Source organism: Pseudopodoces humilis, chromosome 10, assembly GCF_049639895.1.
Source record: "Pseudopodoces humilis isolate 2021_Gansu_Grassland_sample_001 chromosome 10, ASM4963989v1, whole genome shotgun sequence".
In the NCBI taxonomy this organism is placed as follows: domain Eukaryota; kingdom Metazoa; phylum Chordata; class Aves; order Passeriformes; family Paridae; genus Pseudopodoces; species Pseudopodoces humilis.
The window spans coordinates 22,484,941-22,506,546 of record NC_142209.1 but is presented as its reverse complement, the minus strand read 5'-3'; the positions used below and the strand labels follow the sequence as shown (position 1 = coordinate 22,506,546).

At 48.3% G+C, this 21,606-nt stretch overlaps 1 protein-coding gene across 1 annotated transcript in view; it reads left to right on the top strand.

Moving 5' to 3' along the window:
* The first annotated feature begins 3,600 nt into the window (after nucleotides 1–3,600).
* Nucleotides 3,601–21,606, top strand: part of ZSWIM5 (zinc finger SWIM-type containing 5) — a 97,982-nt gene continuing 79,976 nt past the window's right edge. The window contains exon 1 of the mRNA XM_014250787.2: nucleotides 3,601–4,279. Coding sequence (XP_014106262.2) covers nucleotides 3,601–4,279 — 679 coding nt within the window. The remainder of the gene's footprint in view (nucleotides 4,280–21,606) is intronic.

The window sequence follows — 21,606 nt, the reverse complement described above, 5'->3', positions numbered from 1 at the left end:
ACCAGCCATCACTTACCTTGACTGTCATAAAACAAAGCACAGGAGCCAAGAAGCTCACAGAGGCATCTCATCAGTACCCTTGTCCTTTCTCCTTTTTATAGTCCTTGAATTTAATTTCTAGGAAGATGAAAGCAGTTTTCTTACTCCACAGCACCTGCACCTTAAAGCTGGACTTCTGATTGAGCTGGCACCCAAAGAATTTCCAAGGATATTGCTTTGCATTGCTGCCTGGCTGTGGTCTAGAGCCCCTGGGGCTCCAGCCCCTTTGGTCAGTCAATTTTCTAGCCAGGGACTCAAAATAAAATACTTCCTGGAGCCAGCAGAAGAAATCAGCAGGTCTTGGGTTGCAATGCAAGATATAACCAAAAGTATGTATTCTATTACCATTGTTAAAACCAGGTAGGGCAGTGTTCTTTATCTCTTCCATGACCCATCCCTCATAACTCCAGGGGGAGATCTTCTGTTAAAGGGCCATTGAGCCTCACTGCATGACTGATAAAATGACATCATCCCATCGTGAGATGCTCCACCCAGGGGGAAGAGCCAAGCATTCCTGACTGGATATAATCGGAGATTTGGAACACCACAGGCAGCCTTTCTTCCACTGGATTCCCAGAGGAAGCTCAGACCCATCTACACCACCAGGCCTTCGGAGGAAAACTACACTCTTCTACAGGATCATTGCTTCAACAGAACCACATCTGTCACTCCAGGAGGACTGCAGCCACCGTTTAATAGGACTGCTACCAACACCCTGACCAACAGGGTATCAGGCTGTGTTCTCTGACAGTGTTTTTTGTTTCATACTACTGCATTTTTATGTTAATTTCCCTAGTAAAGAACTGTTATTCCTACTCCCAGTGTCTTTGTCTGAGAGCCACTCGATTTCAAGACTATAATAATTGGGAGGGGGGTGGGGGCATTTACATTTTTCCTTTTCAAGGGAGGTTCCTGCCTTCCTTAGCAGACACCTGTCTTTTCAAACCAAGACACAGCACTTGGTGGATAACACCAGTGATCAGGCCAGAAGGGCTGGAGTTGGTGGGCTGCAGCATGGGCAGACCCTGACAAAACAGTCTTGAAAACAGGAGGGGAACCTGGGCTGCCAGTGGTAGAGGCTCAGCAAATGGCTGGGCTCAGGAAAACGTGCAGTGAATTATTGATGTACCTGGTTCCAGGCTCTGAATGAGCAGCATCAGGGACTGTGCAGGAGGCTGACATTTTGCATTCTTCCCCAGGGAGAAGAGGTCTGTCCACATTCCCTGGGAGGAGGAGAACTCTCCCCCTTGCAAAATTCAAGGCAGTGATGAAAGGCATAGGGAAAGATGGGGAGGGATGGGGAGGAATGGGGAGCAACAAATGCTCAGAATGAAGAGAGAGAGGAAAAATTGGTTTGTCTTTGAAATAACACGCTAACCCCCCAGAGACAGGCTGGCCAGCCACTGCACCAGCCTTGCTTTGATTTGAGTCTGGATTACATGTTTTATGCAATGAAAAGTCAGCTCATTGGCAATGAATAACATCCCTGCTTGGTCTGAAGTCTAAAATCCTCTTTATTGGCACTGTCAGGGGACGACGTAAGTAAGGACACTCAAGGTTGTCACTAGGTGAGCTCTGCAGTGACTGGTGACAGAGGGACCAGACAAGCTGGGGTGCTGTGTCCCAGCTCTCATGCAGTCTCACCCTGCGCTTGAGCAGCCCTGGCAGCTGCAGAGAGACACAGGTGCCAGCAGAAATTCTGTGACACCACAGAGCCCACAGCTTTCATCATCAGAAAAGGCTTGAGATTGCTGGAGTGCTCTTTGCCAGGAAGGTGTGCTTCACCCTGGGCTAGGAGGGTGCTTTGGGATGGTCCTGTGAGGTCCCTCTGTGCAGCCAGGGAGGGGCAGAGGTGGACAAAGCCCTTCTTTGTCACCCCGGGACCTGTCACCACAGCAGCGAGCAGAGGTGATGGGCAAAATGCCGTTCTCCTGTGGCAAGTGCTTTCTATTGCAACAAACTCTTACAGAGAGCAAAATGGCCTTCAGGGTTAAAGAAATGGGGACGTGGTTCCTGGGGAAAATCTGTGCATAAACAAATCTGCGTGTAGCTGCTGCCCCAGGCTAGTCCCTGCCACTGCTAGCACTCATTACTTTGAACAAGACCAACAGCAGCAAGGAACACCTCAGCCTTCAAGGAAAACCTCTTCCTGACCTTCATCGATTAGCTTGTGGCTTACTCTCTAAAATGGAGATCTCTCATTGCAGTAGCTCTGCCTGCTCTCACCACCTGCCTGAGACCTGATTCCTTCCCTCTGTGTCCTGCGGAGGAGACCTTGGGCTTGGAGGTATCTCGTGGCAGAGCAAAGGCGCATAATTATTTCCTGTTCCCTAATTGCATCGCCCTGTTATTCCAGGAAATGTACTTTTGCACTGTCAGTAAGAATAAATAGGAGATCTCTGCAACGAGGGAGTAACCGGTAATGGTTTAGATGTGACTGAACTGCAGATAGGAAGGAATTGGTCTTGGATTCTCAAAGCACTGAGAATAATAGCAAGAAAACTGAACTTGGAGACCTGTGAGCTCTGCTCTTCCTCAGAGGTTTGTCACTTAAATTTAGACAGGACATAAAACCAGGAACATATTTCTGGGGAAAATCTTGGAATGGTGTCCTGCTGAACACAACAGCAAAGTGATGGCAGGGTGTAGAGGCCCAGAGAAGTGGATTTCAGTTGCTGCAGCCCTCTCCCCATCAGCCCCACGCTGTGCTGGTCCCAGGGGTGCTGCCATCACCCTTGTCTGAAAGCAGAGGCTGGTGAGGAGTCAGCTCCCTAGATTTTGGAGTGCCAATTCAGGCAGTATGTGCTGAAAATATTCATGTGTCCTTTTAACGTAATCCCACCTGAGAGCACGAGAGAGCTCCTGGAAGCCAGCGGTACCTATGTTCTTTATCTTCTCCCACAAAGGCTAAGTGCACTGAAGGACCTGGCGGTTCCTGTACCTGAGAACCCTGCTATGATGTGTAGGACGACCATCTTCACTACAGGGCTTAAAAAGAAAAAGCAAACCCTGGTGCCCATGGAAGGGCAGGGCACTGCTGTCTGCTCTGCTACTTCATGTAAAAGCGTAGGTGAATTACGGGTGAGGCTGGGTGTTGTTTTGTGGGTCAGACTGGGCCTGCACCGGGCACCGCCGGGCACGCAGCAGCCGGGGGAGCGCTGCCACCTCCAGCTCCGCCGTGTCCCTTTGTCCCGCTGGCTCAGGGCAGGCTCCTGGCGCTCGGACGGCCTCGCCAGCCCCTCACCCAGCAGCGCCGTGGGGACCCGCAGTCGCGGGTCTTTCCTCTCCGGGCACGGGGGACACAGCGTCCCCTCCCGCCGGGGGACACGGCCAGGACACCGGGAGGCGCCCAGGGCCTGGCCCTCACCGCGGCGGCAGCCCGACAGGTGCCCCAGGCAGCGGCGCCCCGACGGGCGGCGGGGGCGGGCGGGGGGCTGCGGAGCGTCCCGCCCCGGCGGGGCCGGCTCCCGGCCGGCGGGACCACCCCCCCGGTCCCCGCCCTCTCCTCCTCCTCCTCCTCGGCGTCTCTCCTCCCCTCGCCCGGCTCAGTCGGTCGCAGCCATGGGGGAGGGAGGAGAGGGAGAGGAGCTGCTCCGCCCGCCGCTGCCCGCCGGCGCCCCGGGCCCCAAGCGCTTGTGCTCCCGGGCCTGCCCAGCGGGGGGCACCGGGGCCGTCCACCCCCGCCCCGGGGCCGCGGGGGCGGGCTCGGCGGGGCCGGGCGCGGGGGCCAGCGGGGCCCCCCCGGCGCTGCCCGGCTGCTGCCCCGCGGCGGCGGCGGGGCCGGCGGGGGCGGTGGGGCCGGCGGCGGCGGCGGCGGGGCCGGGGGGCGGCGGCGGGGGCGGCGGGACCGGCAGCCTTCTGCAGCCCGAGTCGCTGCTGGACGCGGCGGCCAAGCGGGTGGCGGGGAGCTGGGCCTTCGAGCGGGTGGAGGGCCGCTTCCAGCGCATCCCCGAGCCGGTCCAGCGCCGCATCGTCTACTGGAGCTTCCCCCGCAGCGAGCGGCAGATCTGCATGTACTCCAGCTTCCAGCCCGGCCGCGCCGCTGCCGCCGCCTCCCCCGCCAGCGCCGCCGCGGGGGGGCCCTCGGCCGCCGCCGCCCCCGCCCCGGCCGGCGAGGAGAGCCCCGCCGCCGGCCCGCCGCCGCCCGCCGCCCCTGCCGCGCCGCAGGGCGAGGGGCTGCCCTTCCGCCGCGGCATCCGCCTGCTGGAGACCGGCGCGGTGGACAACGTGCTGCAAGTCGGTGAGTGCCGGGACGGGGCCCCCGGGGGCTCGTCTGTGTCCGTTCTCCCGTCCCCCACCCCCCCTATCCCCTCCTGCACTTAAGCCTTTTGTCTGGCGCGGTTGTGGTTTGACAGGAAAATCCTGCCCCGGGGGCAGGGACTGCCGTGCGCTCCTCCGGGAAGATGCTGGCTTGGGGTTTGAGGGGGTGGGAGGGCGAGAGTGACCTCCCCGCGCCTCGGGGGGTGCGACTGCCCGGGGGTCACTGGCCGCTGCCCGCAGCTTGGACCCCGTCCGTCCAGTCCGAGGGGGAAAATAAAGACCATCCCTCTTTCTCCCCCCACCAAAGTGTCCGTCGGGGGTTTATATGGAGGGCACACAGCCCTGCTGCCCTCCCCGACCCCTCAGCCGCGTTCTCTCTCTCACCCCTGAGCACCCCCACCCGCGCTCCCACGGGGGTCCTGTCCTTTCCGTCGGTAGATGGGCTTATAAACATAATGCATCTCTCCAACAGCTCCGAGCGTTCCTCTTTGTCCTCTCCATCAGGGGCTTTCCCTGCTTGGAACATCTTTAGGGGTGGCATCAGCCCCCGCTTTCCTTTTCCCAGCCCCTGCACGGGCACGTCCAGCGGGGCGGGCTCGGGGGACCGAAGGGAGCGCTGGGGGGTGACAAGTTGGGTGGACCCGCGGGTACCAGCGGTGACCTGGCGTGATGCGCGTGTCGGGGACGGGTGCGCACGGCCTTCTCACGCCCGTTCGGTGTCCAAGGGGCCGTGGGAATGACGGTGGGAATAATGGCATCGTGTTTTCTCTCCATGGGCAGGTGGCTTTTGTGTGTGCTGGTGGAGGGGGATTGCCGGAGAGGAAATGTTCCTCTTCTCCTGTCCTTCTAGTCCCTGTCCCCGTCTGAAATCCGCATATATTTAAAGAGAAACAAATTGGGGTGTTTTACATAGAATAAGCCGCTCCTCGTTGTTATTGGAAGGGATTGAAATGCGCGTTCCCATTAAAATGACATTAGGCGAGAATTTGTTTTGCAAATGCGAAATGTAAATTCATTTTGTGCCAGGGTATGGCGTGAATGAGTGAAGGGAGGGTGGTTTTTGTTGTAAGGAATGGGTAGTTCGCTCTGTTTATTTAAAGAGCCGTTCTTCCTTTTGGGGAAAAAAAAGCTGCTTAAAAAAATAATAAAAATCCCATTTGGTACAGTTTACATTCAGAAGAGCATTATCAAAACATTTTCCATTTGAGATGTGAGAATAGGAGGCAGCAGAAGAATTCTCCTCCCACCTCGGAGGACATGCAGTGAAAATTCCTGAAGCACAAAAGGTTTTTCTCTGAGGATATGATTATAGCCTTTTTTTTTGGCGTGAATTAATATTTTGTAAGGGCTGTGTTAAGATGATTAATTATTCTGTTTAAAATACTGTGAAACTCAAAACCAAAGTATTTTTTTAGAAGGAGAGGAGTAGCTCTTCAGGAACTTTAACATTAAGGGGGAGGGAAGATAATAGCTTGCTGAGGGTGATGTTTTAATGACCTGCCCACCAAGGTGTGGATGCAGTGAGCTGGTGTGGGAGTGGGAGACAGAGGTGTTGGTTGCCTAAACCCAGGATTTGTTCAGTACAAAGGAATTTTCTTTTAAAATGAGTTTTTAAATTTATTTGTTTTTGGAGCATAGCTTTGATGAGCCTTTATCCAGTTTTTTGAAGGACCTGGGTGAGCACTGGGGTCAGGTGCATGCAGGACACGAAGCAGAACGGTCCCATCCCAGAATGATGTCCAGTGCTGGTATCCAGTATCCCATCTGCCCTGTCTCCCTGCACTTCCTGCTGCTGCTCTGGGCAAGCCAGAGAACAGAGAGGATGGTCCTGGCTCTGGTGTTTCATGTCCCCCCTGACAAGTCTAAACCATCTCCCCAGCTTTGAAACCAGAGCTCAAGCTCATTGTCCTCTGAGCCGTCAGCTTTTTAGATGAAGCAGCACGTTCTGGAAGCGCTCGCCGCAAAGTCGGTGGGTGATTTATCTCCTGTTTTCACAGCTTGAAAGGGGCGTGCGGGATGCTCGCTGTGGGAATTTGCTTTTGGAGCTGGGGGGAGAAAATTTAGGTCTTGGTTGTAGTGTGGCTCCTCTTCACACGGCAGTGGGTGGGTGGTGTGGGGTCAGACACCTCTGTTTTTGTCCCAGGAGCAGCCACGTCACAGCAGTGCCTTGCAGCCCTGAGCTGGAGGAGGAAAATTTACATCAAACAAAAGGCCGTGAAAGGCTGTGTGTTTATAGACAGGAGGCAAAGCTGAGATGTCCTCTGCCAACTTTCCACATCCATCCTGTGGATGCCTCTGGAAGGTGAGGTGGAAGAGCTCCAGCCACCAGAGACACAAACACTTTGTGGCTGTGTGTGTGTTTGCAATTAAGATAGGAACTTGGGAACCATTATGTCTTGGAAAAAAATAAAACTCCAGCCCTGGCTTCCTTGATGCTCTCCAGCTCTAAATCAAAACTACTGTTCCCCTCTAAAGATCCTTTTAACGGACACCACCGGCTCCCGGCGCCATGACCTGAGCTTTGCACAGTTGAGATTTGCTGTTAATAAAGATCAGATGTTTATACAGTTGTGTTTCTGACTCAGACCTGTGAAAAAATAGGGATAGTACAGATGTGAAATTCCTTCTCTGTGTGGTTGGAAAAATCCTTTTGAAAAACTGAAAGACAAAATCCAGGAGGAATGACCTTCTGGCAATGGAGGATGGTGTGGAGGGGTGAGGGTTGTGCTCATGGGCACAAAGTGCTTCAGGCTCTGGCTCCTTCGTGCTTACAAAGCTGGCAGGTCTGAAAGAAACATATATGCCACATTATCAACCAATAATTCCTTCATGCTTAGTAAAACTTAAACGAGGCTTAAACCCTGATCTCACTGGAGTCATTAAATTGATTTTTTTTTCCCCCCTGCTCAAAGAAAGATCTTGGATGTTGAACACAGGCATCTTTGTCTTCTTAAAAACTGCTTTATTATTATGTGTACAGATCCCGTCTTTGTGTGTGTGTGGTGTGTGGGTTTTTTTTCTTTTAATTTTTAGACAAATGACAAAAGCATGCAGGAAAGGAATGCAGAAATGCCAGGCTTAATATAAAGCATGCAACTGCACTGCATGCCGGGAATCCTAAAGGATACAAAACCTTTAACGACAGCGGTTAATTTTTAACAAGTTCACTTGCATAAATATTTATGAACAAAAGTTTTTACGCTATTATCTCTTGGGTTTTTGGAGAGAGAAAAGACCTTTGGTGGATTTTGACAGTAAGCTGTAATCTGGCAGAACAAATTCATGTTTCTCGCCTGCGCTCCCCAGTATGGAATAATATGGTTTGCCCTTGAGTCGGCTCGGATGCTGATGGGTGGGCAAGTGTCCTGGGTAATTTTAGGGGGGAATTCTCCTTTTTCATTGGTTTTACAATTACTTACGGGAGGAAGCTTTGTGTTGTTCTTTGGATTGTTACCAGCCGCTTAGGAACCTACACGGTATGTGCTCCTTACCCACAGATAAGCCTTTGTGCCCCGATGGGAAGGTATGTGGTCCAGCCATAAGTACATAGGCAGAATTTACTTTTGCTGTTAGAATAACAATGAAGCAGGGCTTTAAAATGCCCTGGCTTTGTAAACACTTGGAGGTAGCTTGTTTCTTTCAAACCTGCAATTAATTCTGGATATTTTATCTGATGCTTTGCAGGTCAGTCATGAGTACCTTTCCGTGTTTCCTAGTCTGGTGTCTATGCTGGACATGGAGGTGCTCAGGATTTTCTAACCCTGCTTCAACAGCCTTCTGACTGGACAGAGGTTAAGCAAGACCTGATACCTGTAAATGATATCTGTAAATGCATTTTAATTGGAGGAGTTGAGATTTGGAAGCTTTTTATTACACTTCGATTTTCAGCTTGTGTTGGTCTATATTTGTAATGATGCCTGTTGAACCGTAGTTTCAGAGGTAAAAATACCGGAGAGTTCCAATGTGGTTGAAACCACTTCTAGCTTTTTTTTCCAAACTATTTTTAGGTTTTAAGCTTCTTTTTTTCTTCTTCCCTAAAAATGCTCACTTTTAGGCAAGCGTTTGGTTTCCTGCCCCTGTGACGTGGTACAGAGCAGAGTCTAAATTTATATCCAGTAGTGTGTTGCTTTATAGAGCTGTTTATTTTGGGGAAAACACTTTGATGGGGCTCTCTAGGGCAAATTGTGGTTGCTTTTGTTTTGTGTAAAGATTGGTCTCCTCCTGAGTCTGGGTTTAAAGCTGTATCCGGCAGGAGCAGGTTTGGAAGGAACGCCATGGGATGTGAAAGGTTTTTTCAGGTTAAATCCCAGTGTCCAGTGTCTGTGTGCTGCTAAGGGAGTTTAATTTTTCGGCATCCTTTTAGTTTTTGTGTGGGGTACTTGTGGCTGTATGGGGTATGTTGTGGCTGTACAACATGTATCCAATTTGCTAATTAATTTTTACTTTGTTTTTCTTTACAGGTAGATTACTTGATCCTACCCTATGTATTAAAATACTTTAAACCACATAAAAGGAGCTGGCAGAAGTTCATTAGCCCTATCATGATGGAAACTCTTGTACATTTTAAATATACATTAAACTCTTTAGGTTTCTAATTATCTTTTTCTTAACATATATAATTAAAACAAAGTATTATTAGCCATTAGAACTTGCAGTCTGTTTATTGCTGCTCTGTCATAGGTGAGATATTTCTTGAGCCTGTTCTGGACTGTATTACAGAAACTGAAAAAGAAGATGATGAAAACCACCAGAGTTTCTTGCTGGTAGTGCAGGGAGAGCTGGGATGACAGCTGGAATTTTAACCTTTTATTTTAAGCAGATTTATTTATTGGCTTTTGAGTCTTTTTCAGAGAGTATAAACAGATCCTCTGAGGCTGGGATGTCTTTTGAACTAGGTGGTTAATTAAATGATACTAACTTAGAGGCCAGAGACCTGAAAAATAAAGCACAAGAAATAAAATATTTAGTGTTGGCTTTAAGAATAAATAGGTTTGAGACATTTTTCAGAGTACGAGTCCTAGTTTCTGGCTTGAGCTGGCAATAGGAGTTTGTTCTCAGCTCACCTGTGCTTTATAAAGCTTAGTCTTCAGCTTCCAAGTTGCGTGTCATTCACAGCAGATTTTAATTTTGCTCACATCTAGAGAGAATATTTTAGGAAATATTTAACTGTGCTAAAACTGCAATAACATAAACCACATGTGCCTGCTTGCTTTGTTTTTGAAGCTTTGTGTGAGGGAATGTGCTTTGCTGTTATTTGACGCTTGCTTTGATGTTAGATGTTTTATGATTAGTCCCTCAAACCTCAGATAGGACTTTTGGAAAACTTAAATGAGCTTGTCTATCTGATAACTCAGTAGAGTCACATTCAGCTGTGAATTGTCTTCTGGTGTGTCAGCTTTTAATTTTCTCTGAGAAGAAAAAAGTTTAAAAAAGTAATCTTGGTATTATTAGGGTGGAAGAGTTTGTGTGCTTTTGTATTTCCTTGGCATATATTGGAACCTCACCCTGGAGGAGGACCTGGGCCATGGGGGAGATGGGATCCTTGGTGGTTCTGGGGTTATGTCCTGCTCCCCTTTCCCAGTGGGAGACCTGCTCCTCACTGGGGTTAGCTCAGATGGACAGCATGGCTAACCTTGTGCTTGTATTTATTTTTCAGGGATTTTGCATTTAGGTGACATGGATAGCTTTGTGTTTAGTAGTGATGTTGTTTTTACCCTGCGTGCTCTTGAGTAGCTCATGTGGGTGAGGAGCTGAGCGTGGTTTTTTTGGGGAGCAGCAGCATCTCTTTACCTTCTCAAGTTGGCCAGGCCTGGGGATTTTCAGTGTGAGGCTAAGGCTTGTTGGTTGCTGCATGGTGCTACTTTGTGCTTGAAGTGAGTGAATTTTCTTCTGGGGCCAAGGGGGTTGTACAGTTTCTCCCAGTGGTGTGAGGCTTTGACTTTGTTCCTCTGGCTGCTCTGAAGAGCTGAACTCGTGTAGCATCCTGGGTGAGGTGGTGGGGAAAGAGCCTTTGCTTTTCAGGGCTTGTTTCTGCTGGTGGGGCAGTGGAGGACACCTGGCACTGGAATGGCCTCCTGGCTTTGCTCAGCAGGAGTCGGGTGATGGTTGAACCTGTGCTTCTCCATCAATCTCTCCATCTGTGGCTGGTGCCGATGACTTTGTTTTGCAAGGAGGTGCAGGTGTGGAATGTCTAGAGGGTGTTAAAAATGAACTTGTGGCATGTCCTACTGTATGTTTGATGCTGTCCTGAACAGGTTGTGTCGTGGAATTGTCATAGTCCTGGTCTTCTGGGGATGAGAGGAAGGGAGGAAAGAGACTCCTCTGGGTAACTGGTTCCTGCCTCTGCTGAGCCTTCGCTTTCTCTGGCATCAGCATCAATAGAAATTGATCTGTTTTCTGATGAAAACAAAAACTCAAAGACACCAAACCTTGGCTATGCTAATAAGTTCAATAGGACAAATCTAGCATCTGGAGCCAGGATGTGGGATGGTGGTAGGGAGCTCTCCCTGTCTGCCCACCGAGCTGCCAAGGCCCTGGGGATTCTGTCCTCCACACTCGGGAAAGATGTGCTGAGCCCATTTCATTTTTCACCTGTATTCACAGGGTATTCACAGGTCGATATATGGGCTTGACCCCCAAGTTCTTTTGTGCCTTTGCAACAGGAGTTGGGAAAGGTCCTGATAACATCTCACAGAGAGATACAGGTCCTTCAAAACCCCTTCTTGGGGGATGTGGGGAGGAAAGCATCTTCATGGTTTTACAGGAAAATGTCCCAGAAGTAAAATTCAATTTTTCAAAGGCTTTTTTCTTTTCTTTTAATCCTGCTGTTTAACTATGAATAGATTCCACTTGGTTGGTGCTGTGGGTGTGTTTTATTAAATGCTGAGGATTCACCTGTGCACGACACCACCACATTTCTCTCAAAATGGATTTTCTAGCACTGCGTTTTAAGAGCATTTGCTTTTTTGTCTCAAGCTTATGGCTTAGGATTTTGTGCAGGATTGGGGTTAGTCCTTGTAAAATGGTGCATTTAAAGTAATGCACAAATTAATAAAACCCTGGGCTTTTACTTGTCGCATTGTAGGTGCGTGTTGCCAGGGATTTTTCTTTTTTTTTTTTTTTTTTTTTCTCATTAAAAACAAAGACATGAATGTGCTTAGGAAGCAGATCTGCTGGGATGCCAGCTTGGAAGGGTTGCATGTGGATATATCGGTCCAGCTTGTTGTTTGCAAATGTCCTGCTGCTGTCGCCCCGGGTTAAAATGGGGCAGGGGGGTCTGTGTCCCCCTTGCCATGCCCTGCTTGTCGCTGATGCCCATAATGAGCTGCCTGCACCTTCGCCACCCAGCTCGTTTGACCGGGGCTGCTAATCATTATTGAGCTGTGCTCAGCAGGATGCAGCGTGGTATCTGCCTGGCTGCTGTCCTTGCACCTGGAGAGACGGTGCCCGTGTCCCCCAGCTGCTGGAGCGGGGAGGATTCCCCGTGGGAACGCTGGAGGCTCCGTGTCTGGGACCTTGGCAAGGTCAGGGCAGGCTGTGCCCCTGTTCTGGATGCTGACCAGGAACCCTGGCCTCTGTCCTTTGATACTAGCATGTGGGTGACTGCTTTGGGACACCAGTCACAACAGTCATTCCTTAGTACTGCTGCTGTGTGGTGTTTAAAGTCTGGGGTGGTAGGAGATACTTTGTGCTGTTGTGTGGTTGTCTTGATGAAGATGAGTGCCCTGTCAAAGGAATGGCAAAGCAACAAATGGTTCCCGAGATAAATAAAATTTCCATTAATGAACTACAGTGGCTTTGGATGCCAAATTAAAAGAAGTGTGTCTGGAGGATGAAAAATAAATGCATTTTCTGTCTCACTCACTAATTCTCATCTCTTTTGATTTTCTTTATCATCAGAGAGATATTTTTAATTTTTTTTTAAAGCCAGTTGTGTTTATTTTGGTAACAGTTCATTGGCTGCTCTGTGTACAGAAGCTTTCTCTTGAAAGTACTGAAACTATATTAAAAGTGCTTTTGGCTGTCATCTTTTATTTTGCTTCTCCTTCGTTCTTTTCCCAAAGCTGGGTCGTTGCTATATCAAATGCTCTGAAACTGTCTGGTAGCGTTTTCCCTGCGGTGCTCCGTATAAACTGGAAATAAAAAGGGAAGAAATTGCAGGATTTGGATTTCTGCAGCTTTTTCCCCCCTCTGTGTGTGTGTGTGTGTGTCCCATTGAAGTCTGAGCAGCTGTCTCCATCCGCACAGCTCGCTGATGGCATGCACAGATCTTTTTCTTGTGATTAAAAGGAGAAATAATACCCCAGTGCTCAGAGAGGGGCTGGGGGTGAGTGAGCACCCAGGGAGCAATGGGTCTTTCCTCCTGCCTGCCCCTGCCTGCTTGGCCCAGTGAGCAATGGAGTTGGATCCCCTGTGCTTGTCCCTGCAGCCTTGTGGCTTTACATCCCAGCGGAGGAAATATCCCGTGCCCTTGGAGCTGGGCTGTCCTGCTGCAGCATCTCCACCCCGGGGTGGGCTCCTGCATCCTGCACCAGAGACCTGCAGAGGCCCCGTGGTTTTTATTCTATTCTGAGGGTGTCAAAACATTTCGTTGGTGCTGCAGCCGCTCACTACCGGCGTGCTTTGAAAAATACCCAGCAAGTGTCAAGCATCTGTCTGTGAAGGGGGAGGAAATCCCCCCCCGTTATTATTTTCTCCCGATTGTCCTCGCTTGGTGTGGCTTTGGCTATTATGGGTTTGTAAAATAGAACTATATATGACCTTTTATCTTACAAGAAATAGGTTAAGCCATTTTTAAAGAAAGTGGTGGAGTCAGCAGTGCTGCTAAGGAGCTGCTTTCGCATGGTTGATAGGCTGTGAAGCCGCTCAATGGACTTTGGTTTCAGAGACAATATCTGTTTAAATTAATCTTTGTCAGATACATGCCACTGCAGACAATTCAAATTCCATTTGCTTTCTGATCTCATAACAAAAAAGCACCTTACACTGGTTCTTTTATTGGAAAATTAACTTTTGTCTGTGTGTCCTGGAAACAGGGGTGGCATAAAATCTAGTTAAAAGGCTCTGTTATAGGAGGATTCTGTTTCTTTGTACAAGGCAGACTTTTTTTTTTCCCCCTTCTTTCCCCTGCGTGCATTTAAAAAGAAGACGAGTGTTTGAGATAGATTAAGGAGAATGCCAGCAGATGGACCGATTCTGTTGTTGCTGCTGGCAACCATCTAAGCAGCCATTTTGAACAATGCTGATACCAGGGTACTGATAACACAAAGATGAGGATGGGATAAATATCCAGCTAGTCCCTTTCTCCCCGCCTGCTCCTCCTCCCTCCCTTTCACGCCGCTGCTGCAGCCCTGTTATTAGAGAACCCAATTGTTTCCAGAGAAATGCTTCATCCTCTTAGCTCGGCTGGTGGATGTCTAGCCTTGCTTATCTCCTTGATTTTCCTCATGGTTGGTGGAGACGCTGGCAGATCAACTTCTCCCAGGAGTGCCCACAGCATTGGTCCTAAGCAGAATGGGATGTACATTTGGGTGTTTTGCAGTCGCAATGCTCTTTTCCCTGCCCCAGTAAAGCATGGAGTGGTTGGTCCTTCCCTTGTACGTGGAAACAGTTTCCTTCCATCTTTGTGCACATTTTACGTGCTTACTTACAAAGTGGGGGGCATGAGATTGAGATCTCCTTTATGCCAAAGCAATTAGCATGGAGCAGTGATTGCAAATTGAGAGCTTCCCCACGGCCTGGTCTGCCTATCCCTTTCCCCCACTTATGGTATTGTCTGGCTCTTGGATATTGGGGTCATGTTCGTCTCCTGGACCTGCTGCTCTTGGAGTTTCTTAAGGTCAGTACCACTATCTCTTTGGCCTGCTGGATTTTTGACACTGGAAATGGTGACCTTCTGTATCTCTGTCTGGTTTCCCAGCTGCAAGGAAATAACCCTTTAACCGATGAAGAAGACCCAAGCAAGCTACATCTTTTCCTAGCAAACAACAAAAAGGCTGTTTTGTGTTTTGCAGTTGGACCAGGATGAGCACAGGGCTGTTCTGGGGTACCTTCTGGGCTTTGTTTGCCCTGAGCTCAATGTGGTGTAACATGGTCCTGAATGTGGGATCTGGAGAGTAGTCAGGAGATGCTGTGTAGCCTTTAAATGTTCCTGGAGCTTAAGGTGGGCAGCAATAAGCTGGTGTGTTCCTCTTGCCTTGCACAAGTCTGCAGACCATGGGCTGAAACTTTAATCCATTGACATTGCAGCACCTCTGAGAACTTTGAGTGAGGCAATGCTCCGACTGCAGCTTCTGGTCCAGTTAAAACTTCTTTGGGGTTAAAAAATATACAGATAAGTCTCAAATCTGTATGGAATAGAATCATGGAACATACATCTAATTATACACAGTAGATGGAACTTTACTGTAAAGCAGCAGATGTAAGGATTAAAAAAAGGAGCTGGGCAAGCATTTTATGGTTTCCCTTTTTAATTTGTCCCTTGTGTCTGGTATGTTTGAGGCAAAAGTTACTTCTTCTTTTTTTTTTTTTTTTTTTTTTCCCTCTTGGGAAGTATCTTTTCTGTATTGAGTCCCCCCTCCTTTAAGGCTGCCTTATTTCATCTATAAGATGTGGACCTGCCATATTTGAGGTACTTGCTTAAGCAAGGGCATCTGGCCTGAAAGTAGAAAAATCAGGCTGTAAGTTCCACTTGGAAATGTTGTCATGGTGTGTTGGGAAGTTGTTGAGGTCAGCTGAGCTCTCTAAAGACTTGGATTGAGAAACTGAGGGTCTCACTAGGTTGTTTGTCTTTGAGGTTAACTGGCATCACTGACAGATGCTTTTAGTGCACTCAGAAGACTCCAGTCCCTGTGTTGTCCCCAGCCATCTCCTTTTGTGGATTCTGACATGCTGCTTCACCTTGACTGGTTGCATTAGATGACTTCTGGAGACTGGAAGATGGGTGAGGGAGAAGTGCCTCTTTTAAGCAGATACCTTCTGGGAAATGTGATGAGTGGGACAATGGAGTGTGCTCTTCTGCCCCTTTGGCTCATGATGAGATTAGACCTTAAAAGCTCTGATGGGTTTTGGTGGAGAGGAACTGCAACCAGTGTGTGACAAAGCACGATGGTGAGCTCGGGTGGCTTCTGGTGTGCTGTTTTTACTCACTTGCTGCCTGTGTGGAAAATATTACTCACCAACAACAGGCACAAAACAAGTGCTTGTGAGGATGACCAAGAATGAGCAGTGGGGTTTAGAGTACTTTCAAGCTATGCCCTCTGAAACGGGGCAGAGTGGAGCTTAGCCCTATTCTTTCCCTGAACCCCTGGATGACATGGAAAGGTACATTGCCTACCCTTTGTAGAGCTCTCTTTGTTTCCTACTTGAGTTTGACTCAGTCTCCTTTAGTTTCAAGGGACCCATCCCCTTACATAACATTGAGGTTCTTTGGCTAACCCTCCTCAGGAGTGCTTGATAGCAGGCAGCTTTTTTGAGATTGAGGAGTATGTTCAGTGGTTTATGAGGCTGCTGATTTCAGCCTGACCATGTTGTTGGGAGCATATGGAAAGAGCAAGTATCTTTAGCTGCATCACTGTCCACTTAGAGTCACAGTCCTCATACAGCTCAAGCATCCATTATTTCTAAAATTCATTGCAGTGACATGGTTTGAAAGGTTCCCGTGTGCTGCACTTCGCTTGAGCTGGAAGTTATTTGCCAGTGGCTCACAGTGGGCTGCCTTCCCTGTGGGGTATCTCAGAGGCAGAAGGGAACTGGAGGTGCTTTACAACTGGTGCTGTACTTGCTGGGAAAGGGTGCAGAATGAAATTTTGGTCTGTTACCTTCTGTCTGTGTTGTGATAAAAATTTGCTGTGGCTTAGGCTCTGAAAAATCATAAAAAGTTAGTAAAATTGGACAGGATAAAGGTGAATGGTTAGTTGTTTCTAGTTATGGCTCAGCTTCTCAACTTTCCCTATAGAGAAGAGGGATGTGGAAGAATGGCTTCATGGGGATTGATGCTTTCCGTGAACGATTCATTCTCTGTATCTGAAGGAGGCACAGGGCACTGGTGATGTTTTCCCTTGCCTGCCTGGTTTTTGGCTTGTTTCTGGTGGCTCCTAGCTCAGTCCAGAGCCTGTGGTACAAACACTTCTGGGAAGGCCTGATGCCCAAGAGGGCTTTTTCCCCCACCCATTCCTGCACCCACACAGAGGTAGGCCTCACCAAGATTTCCTGGACTGTGAGGTTTGATGAACCGTTAACCTAAAAATGCTCTGAGTAGGAAGAAAATGTTTCCAAGGGCCTAATAATCTTGCAACGCTTCTGAAGTGGGAATGGGAGCTGTGGTTTGCCTAAGCAACTTTTTGTGCTTCTGGCTCTGCTGTGAGCTGGCTCTGCTTTGTGGGTGCAAGGGTATGTTTGGGATCTTGCTGAGATGGGAAGGCAACCCTCCAGGGCTGGGTCAGCCAGAGGGGCTGCGTTCCAAGCAGATGTCCTTTTGGCGAGAGGCTCAGCAGGTTTAAGACAGGATGTCCCTATACTCCAGAGAGCTGAAAGTATTGAAATAACTAATAGGCTGGGAATGTCTGAATCCAGTTATGAATTCCTGGGGAAGAGGATTTGGCAATGGCAGGATGTCTTGTGGGCAGGCTCTCTATTGCGGGTGGGGGACACACTTTGCTGTCCCGGGGGCTCTGCTGGGAGATAAGCAGTGGAAGGGCAGCTTGGCTGCACGAGTCCCTTCCTCTTCAGGACAGTGCCAGGTCCAGTTCCAGTGCTGAAGGAGACCACTGCCCTCCTTGTTCATTGCTTCTTCCGTTGTTGAATGAGGGGAGAAGCACCTCACTGTAAAGGTGGGGGCTGTGGTGTCAGCCAGACATGGCTGTGTGGGGCTGTGGTTGTTCAGCCATGGCTGTGGTGTGGTGGCCCAGTAAAGTAGTGGTGTGGTGGTCCAGAGCATGACCTGGTGGCTGTGGTGTGTGTGAAACTGGAAGATGGAGCTGCCCAGGGAGGTGGTCACAGGGACACCCAGGTGGAGGGAGGTTGATTTTACTCCAGAGCTGTGTTAGTGGCTGGGACTTGGAGCCTGTCCGTCATTGACTCCCAGCGGTCACATTCCTGAGGGCTTTCCTAGAGCTGCCTCAACAGCACGGGTGACGCTGCAGCTCAGGAAGGAGCTGTGACAGCAGGATCCTGACCCTGTTTTCATAAATAGTAACAGCATCTCTAAAGGCTTCGATGGCTTGGTTGGGAACGGAGCGGCTGGGTTCCCCTGTGTCTGGCAGTGGTCAGCAGCAGATGCTTGGGGAGGAGATTAAGAAGCAGGGCTGGAGCAGAGAGATGCTACCCTGGTGTGAGCAGTCTCTTCAGCCAAAGGGCTGCCCTAGCCCTCGGCTGCAATGTAGATGCAGAAGGAGATGTTCTGTGACAGCAGCCCTGGCCCCACATCTCCTGAAGCACTGGGATTATCTCTGAGTCTCCTCAGGGTGTAGCATCCCTGCTGTGGGCGTCAGGATGGCCCTCCCTGGCAGGGACTGCTGGCACTGCTCTGAGAGGCAGCAGTGATGCAGCACTGGTGGGGCTAAAGAGGCTTTTGGAGAGACCAGTGCTTCTTCACCCCACTTTGATGCCATCCCGGATCTGCAGGCTGAGGTTTGGGAGAGGAAGCAAAGCTATTAAGAGCTGTGGATTTAACAGGGTGTGAAGAATGTGTGGTAAAAAAAAAGTGCAGTAGCACCAGTCTCTATTCTTTTCCTTTCTTGTCACAATCTTCTTGCTGGTTTGACTTTGTTAAATGTTTTAGCACTTCTCAAATTGTAGGACAAGTTAAATTCCCTGTGCTAATACTTGAACAGGGTTAGTGGGCTGGAGGCAGCTGCAACTCTCTGAAGGGCTGCCTCGTCTCAGGGTGTCTGCTGTGTGTCTGGCCCTCTCTGAAACATCCAAGGTTATCCATTGAGGAACACCTCCTAGTGTAGGGGTATTTGCTGGAAAGAAGCAGAGCTCTTCAGCCTCCTGGTTGAAACTTTTTAATGTGTGGCTTGTTTGCTGTGGGCTGCAGTGGAGTTTGTAGCCTGCTATGGAAGATGCATCCAGAGGATGTCCTGTGGACCACTTTGGATGGAAGAGCTCCTGCTTGGTAGCTCCTGACACGAAGTCTGTGAGATCTCTTTGCCTCGTGGGTTTTGGGCAGCATTACTGTATTTGGAACATGCAACTGCTGTCAGAGGTTGGGTGAAAGGTTTTCCTTGGAGCTCAGGAGAAAGTGTTTCTTCTTTAAAAGGGTAATTTGGGGTGAGAGAGAAAGAAAGAGAAGCAGCCTAATCTTGCAATTTAAATATATTTAAAGATTCCTTCTGTTTAAGTTTGCTTCCTAGCCTTGATCAGAAGGAAATGCTGTTAGCTACAGAGTGGAATAAATCGAGGGCACCCTTATCTGTGCAAGATAAATTACTATTGTTTAGGAAAGACACTCCAGGGATTGAAGAATTTAATTAAATACACAGGGATTATGAATATGCATGTAAATTAGACAATCTAGATATGACATGGCTACAACTGCAGGGAATTGTTCGAACTTAAAAGTGTAATCATTCTTTTTATCGGGATGTGGGGATGGGTAACAAATGAGAAGATTCCCTTTTCCATTTGCCTCTGCCTCGGCCGGTCTCAGGTCATTAAGCAGTGGGAATTACCCGACTCGGATCAGCCCTGCACAAACCCGCAGAGATGATGCACAGCAGCCTTTCTCCACCCTAATGAGCTGCTGCAGGAGCTGAGGGAGAAATGGGGGGTTGTGGTGAGGGGCTGCCACTGCCGTGACCCAGATAAGGGGTTTGGGGATGTGGTTTGCCTTCTGCTGAGACAGGGGAGGAGAGTGCTGTGGGCAGGGTGTGTGCTGCAGGCTTGCTGCTGGCTTTGCTGATACCTTCTCCAGAAAGAAGGATGCTCTCTGAAGGCATGGAAAGATACATACTGTGTTTTCAGAGTGTCTTCCTAAAAATCGTGGGGCTAGGGCGTGCAAACATTGATTGGTCAGCTTTTCTGCCTTTTTCTGGTGGTTTTACAAGGGTGCCCCCCTCCATTGTGATCACTGCTGTCTAGAAAGCAGTATGGAAATCACAAAATTGTTTTTTAGAGACAAAGATCGGTGTGAACAAGAGAGGCAAGATTGAAATATTTCTTGAAAGTCTAGACACCTGAGGAATTTACAGTGAAATGTGGGAACATGCTCATGCTGCCCTCCCTGCCAGGTCTGGGCTCTTTGTGGCATCCTGCTGATGTACTGAGCCAAGGCAGGCTCTTCGAAGGACATTAACTGCAGTATATGGTGCTGCCTTGAATGTGTTTAATTTGCAACTCTTAGAGGTGACATCTAATAACAATGCAGGGAAATATTTTTCTTTTTTTCCCTTGTGTCTCCTTTGTTTGACTTCACCTCCACCCACTCAGTTTCATTGTTCTGCTAAAATAAGATTTCTCTCTAGTTTGAGTCCAGGACCTGCAGGTGAAGAAATAAATTGCTACAAGCCCCACAACCTGTGAATTATTTGTGATTTTTAAAATAGGCAGCAAAACGTGGACATGATCTGACTTTGAACTTGACTTGTCTTTAAAAAGAAATAATAAAGGAGAGGCTGGATCTTGACTAGCTGCTTTCCCTCACCTTTCAGTTTTTGCTTTTCAATTGGCCAGAACTGGATAAGATGGATCTGTTCTGATGGCAGATTCCCATCGGGACCCCCATGAGCCAGGGGCAGGAGCAGAGCTGAGCCCCTGGATGGGTTCCCTGGGGAGCTGGGGGTGATCTGTAGGGCCAGACCAAGGTCTGCTCTGGGTCACCCCTCCACCCCCATCGAACTGGGGGCTTATGGTAATCAGGAACTCAGTCCTGTCCTGTTTGAGCCACGTGGGAACAATTCCTATTTATCACTTTGAAAAGTGGTTGATTTTCCAACCCTTGGCTCATGGGTTCTGATTAAAAAACAAGGAAAGAAACCCCCCACATCTGACAATGTGAAATATTTAAAGCCTCCACACTGCACATTTTTTCCAAAACCTTAGAAGACCTGATTTTTATTTTTGCCAAGGAAAAATATAATAGGAGAATATGTGTATGGGTGCACAAGTGCATAGAGAGAGATTTGAACCTTTGTAGTAAAGTATTTCTAATAAAAATTTAATGTCCTCAAGACAGTGTTATGGCAGCTCATTACTACTAAAGGTCATTTGAAGAGTATTGATCCTAAATGTTACAGCCGAATGTAAACTTTGACTGTTACAGTTATTAATGTGTATTTATGATCTATGGGATATATGTAAAGGGAAAATGAGAATCTAAACGGTATGGTGAGCTCATTTGCTTCAGGATTGCCAAAGGCTGAGTTCATGCAATTCACCTCGGTTTTAAGCATGCCTGTCATTTTTGTGTTACATGGATTGAACCTTATTTATTTTTATTTTTTTAGCTGGAAAAATCCTTTAGTCCTGCCTTAGAAAAGGAATGTGTTCTTGAATTTTTGGTCATACCCATGACACAGCCTGAGCTTTCTATCTGTGTCTAAATGTATATTGGGGAACAGTGTTTCGCATTCATCTTCCATGCTGACACAGAAGTACCAAGGGCTGAACTTTGTGTGTGACTGAGTTGCAAGCATAAATAGGAGCTGTGAGGAGCATGAATCTACTGAGTGTAATTAGAAGGTTATGCCACTGAAAAGCAATAGCGGTTTTTTTTAAATGGAATTAATTAAAAATGTTAATGTTGTATACTGAGAGAACAGGTGGTACTATATTTATATTTTTGGTATACTGTAATGCACCTATGTTTCCACATCAGAGGCAGAAAGACTGTATTCACAGGAAATTTTAAGGCTCTTTGTATTAAAAAAAAAGAGAGAAAAATAGACAAGAAACCTGTGGTGGTAGGAGGAAGATAAACGGTTCTTGTGATATTTCAAAGTCACATTAATCTTTTTTTCTTCCCCCCCCTTTTTTTTCTTTTTTCTTTTAATGTATGACTTTCTCCAGGGAAATTGTCTCCTCATGACTGCAGCGGATTAATGTGCACAGATCAGCTCCTGCATTATTTTTCTGTTTTGACAGAGTGGTGATTTTTATACGCACGTCCCTTTCTGCAGAGATTACAGCTCATGTTCTTGGAGTTTGGAAGAGTTCCCTGCCAAGAAGTGGCAAGGAACAGGAAGCAGCCATTCCAATGCAAGAAGCTCTCCATGGGTGTGGAGGCTGTGGGTTTGGTGGTGAGCCTGGTGGAGTTTGGTGAGGGTGAGTGCCCACAGCCAAATCCTGCTGTATGTGCTGGGACTCTGG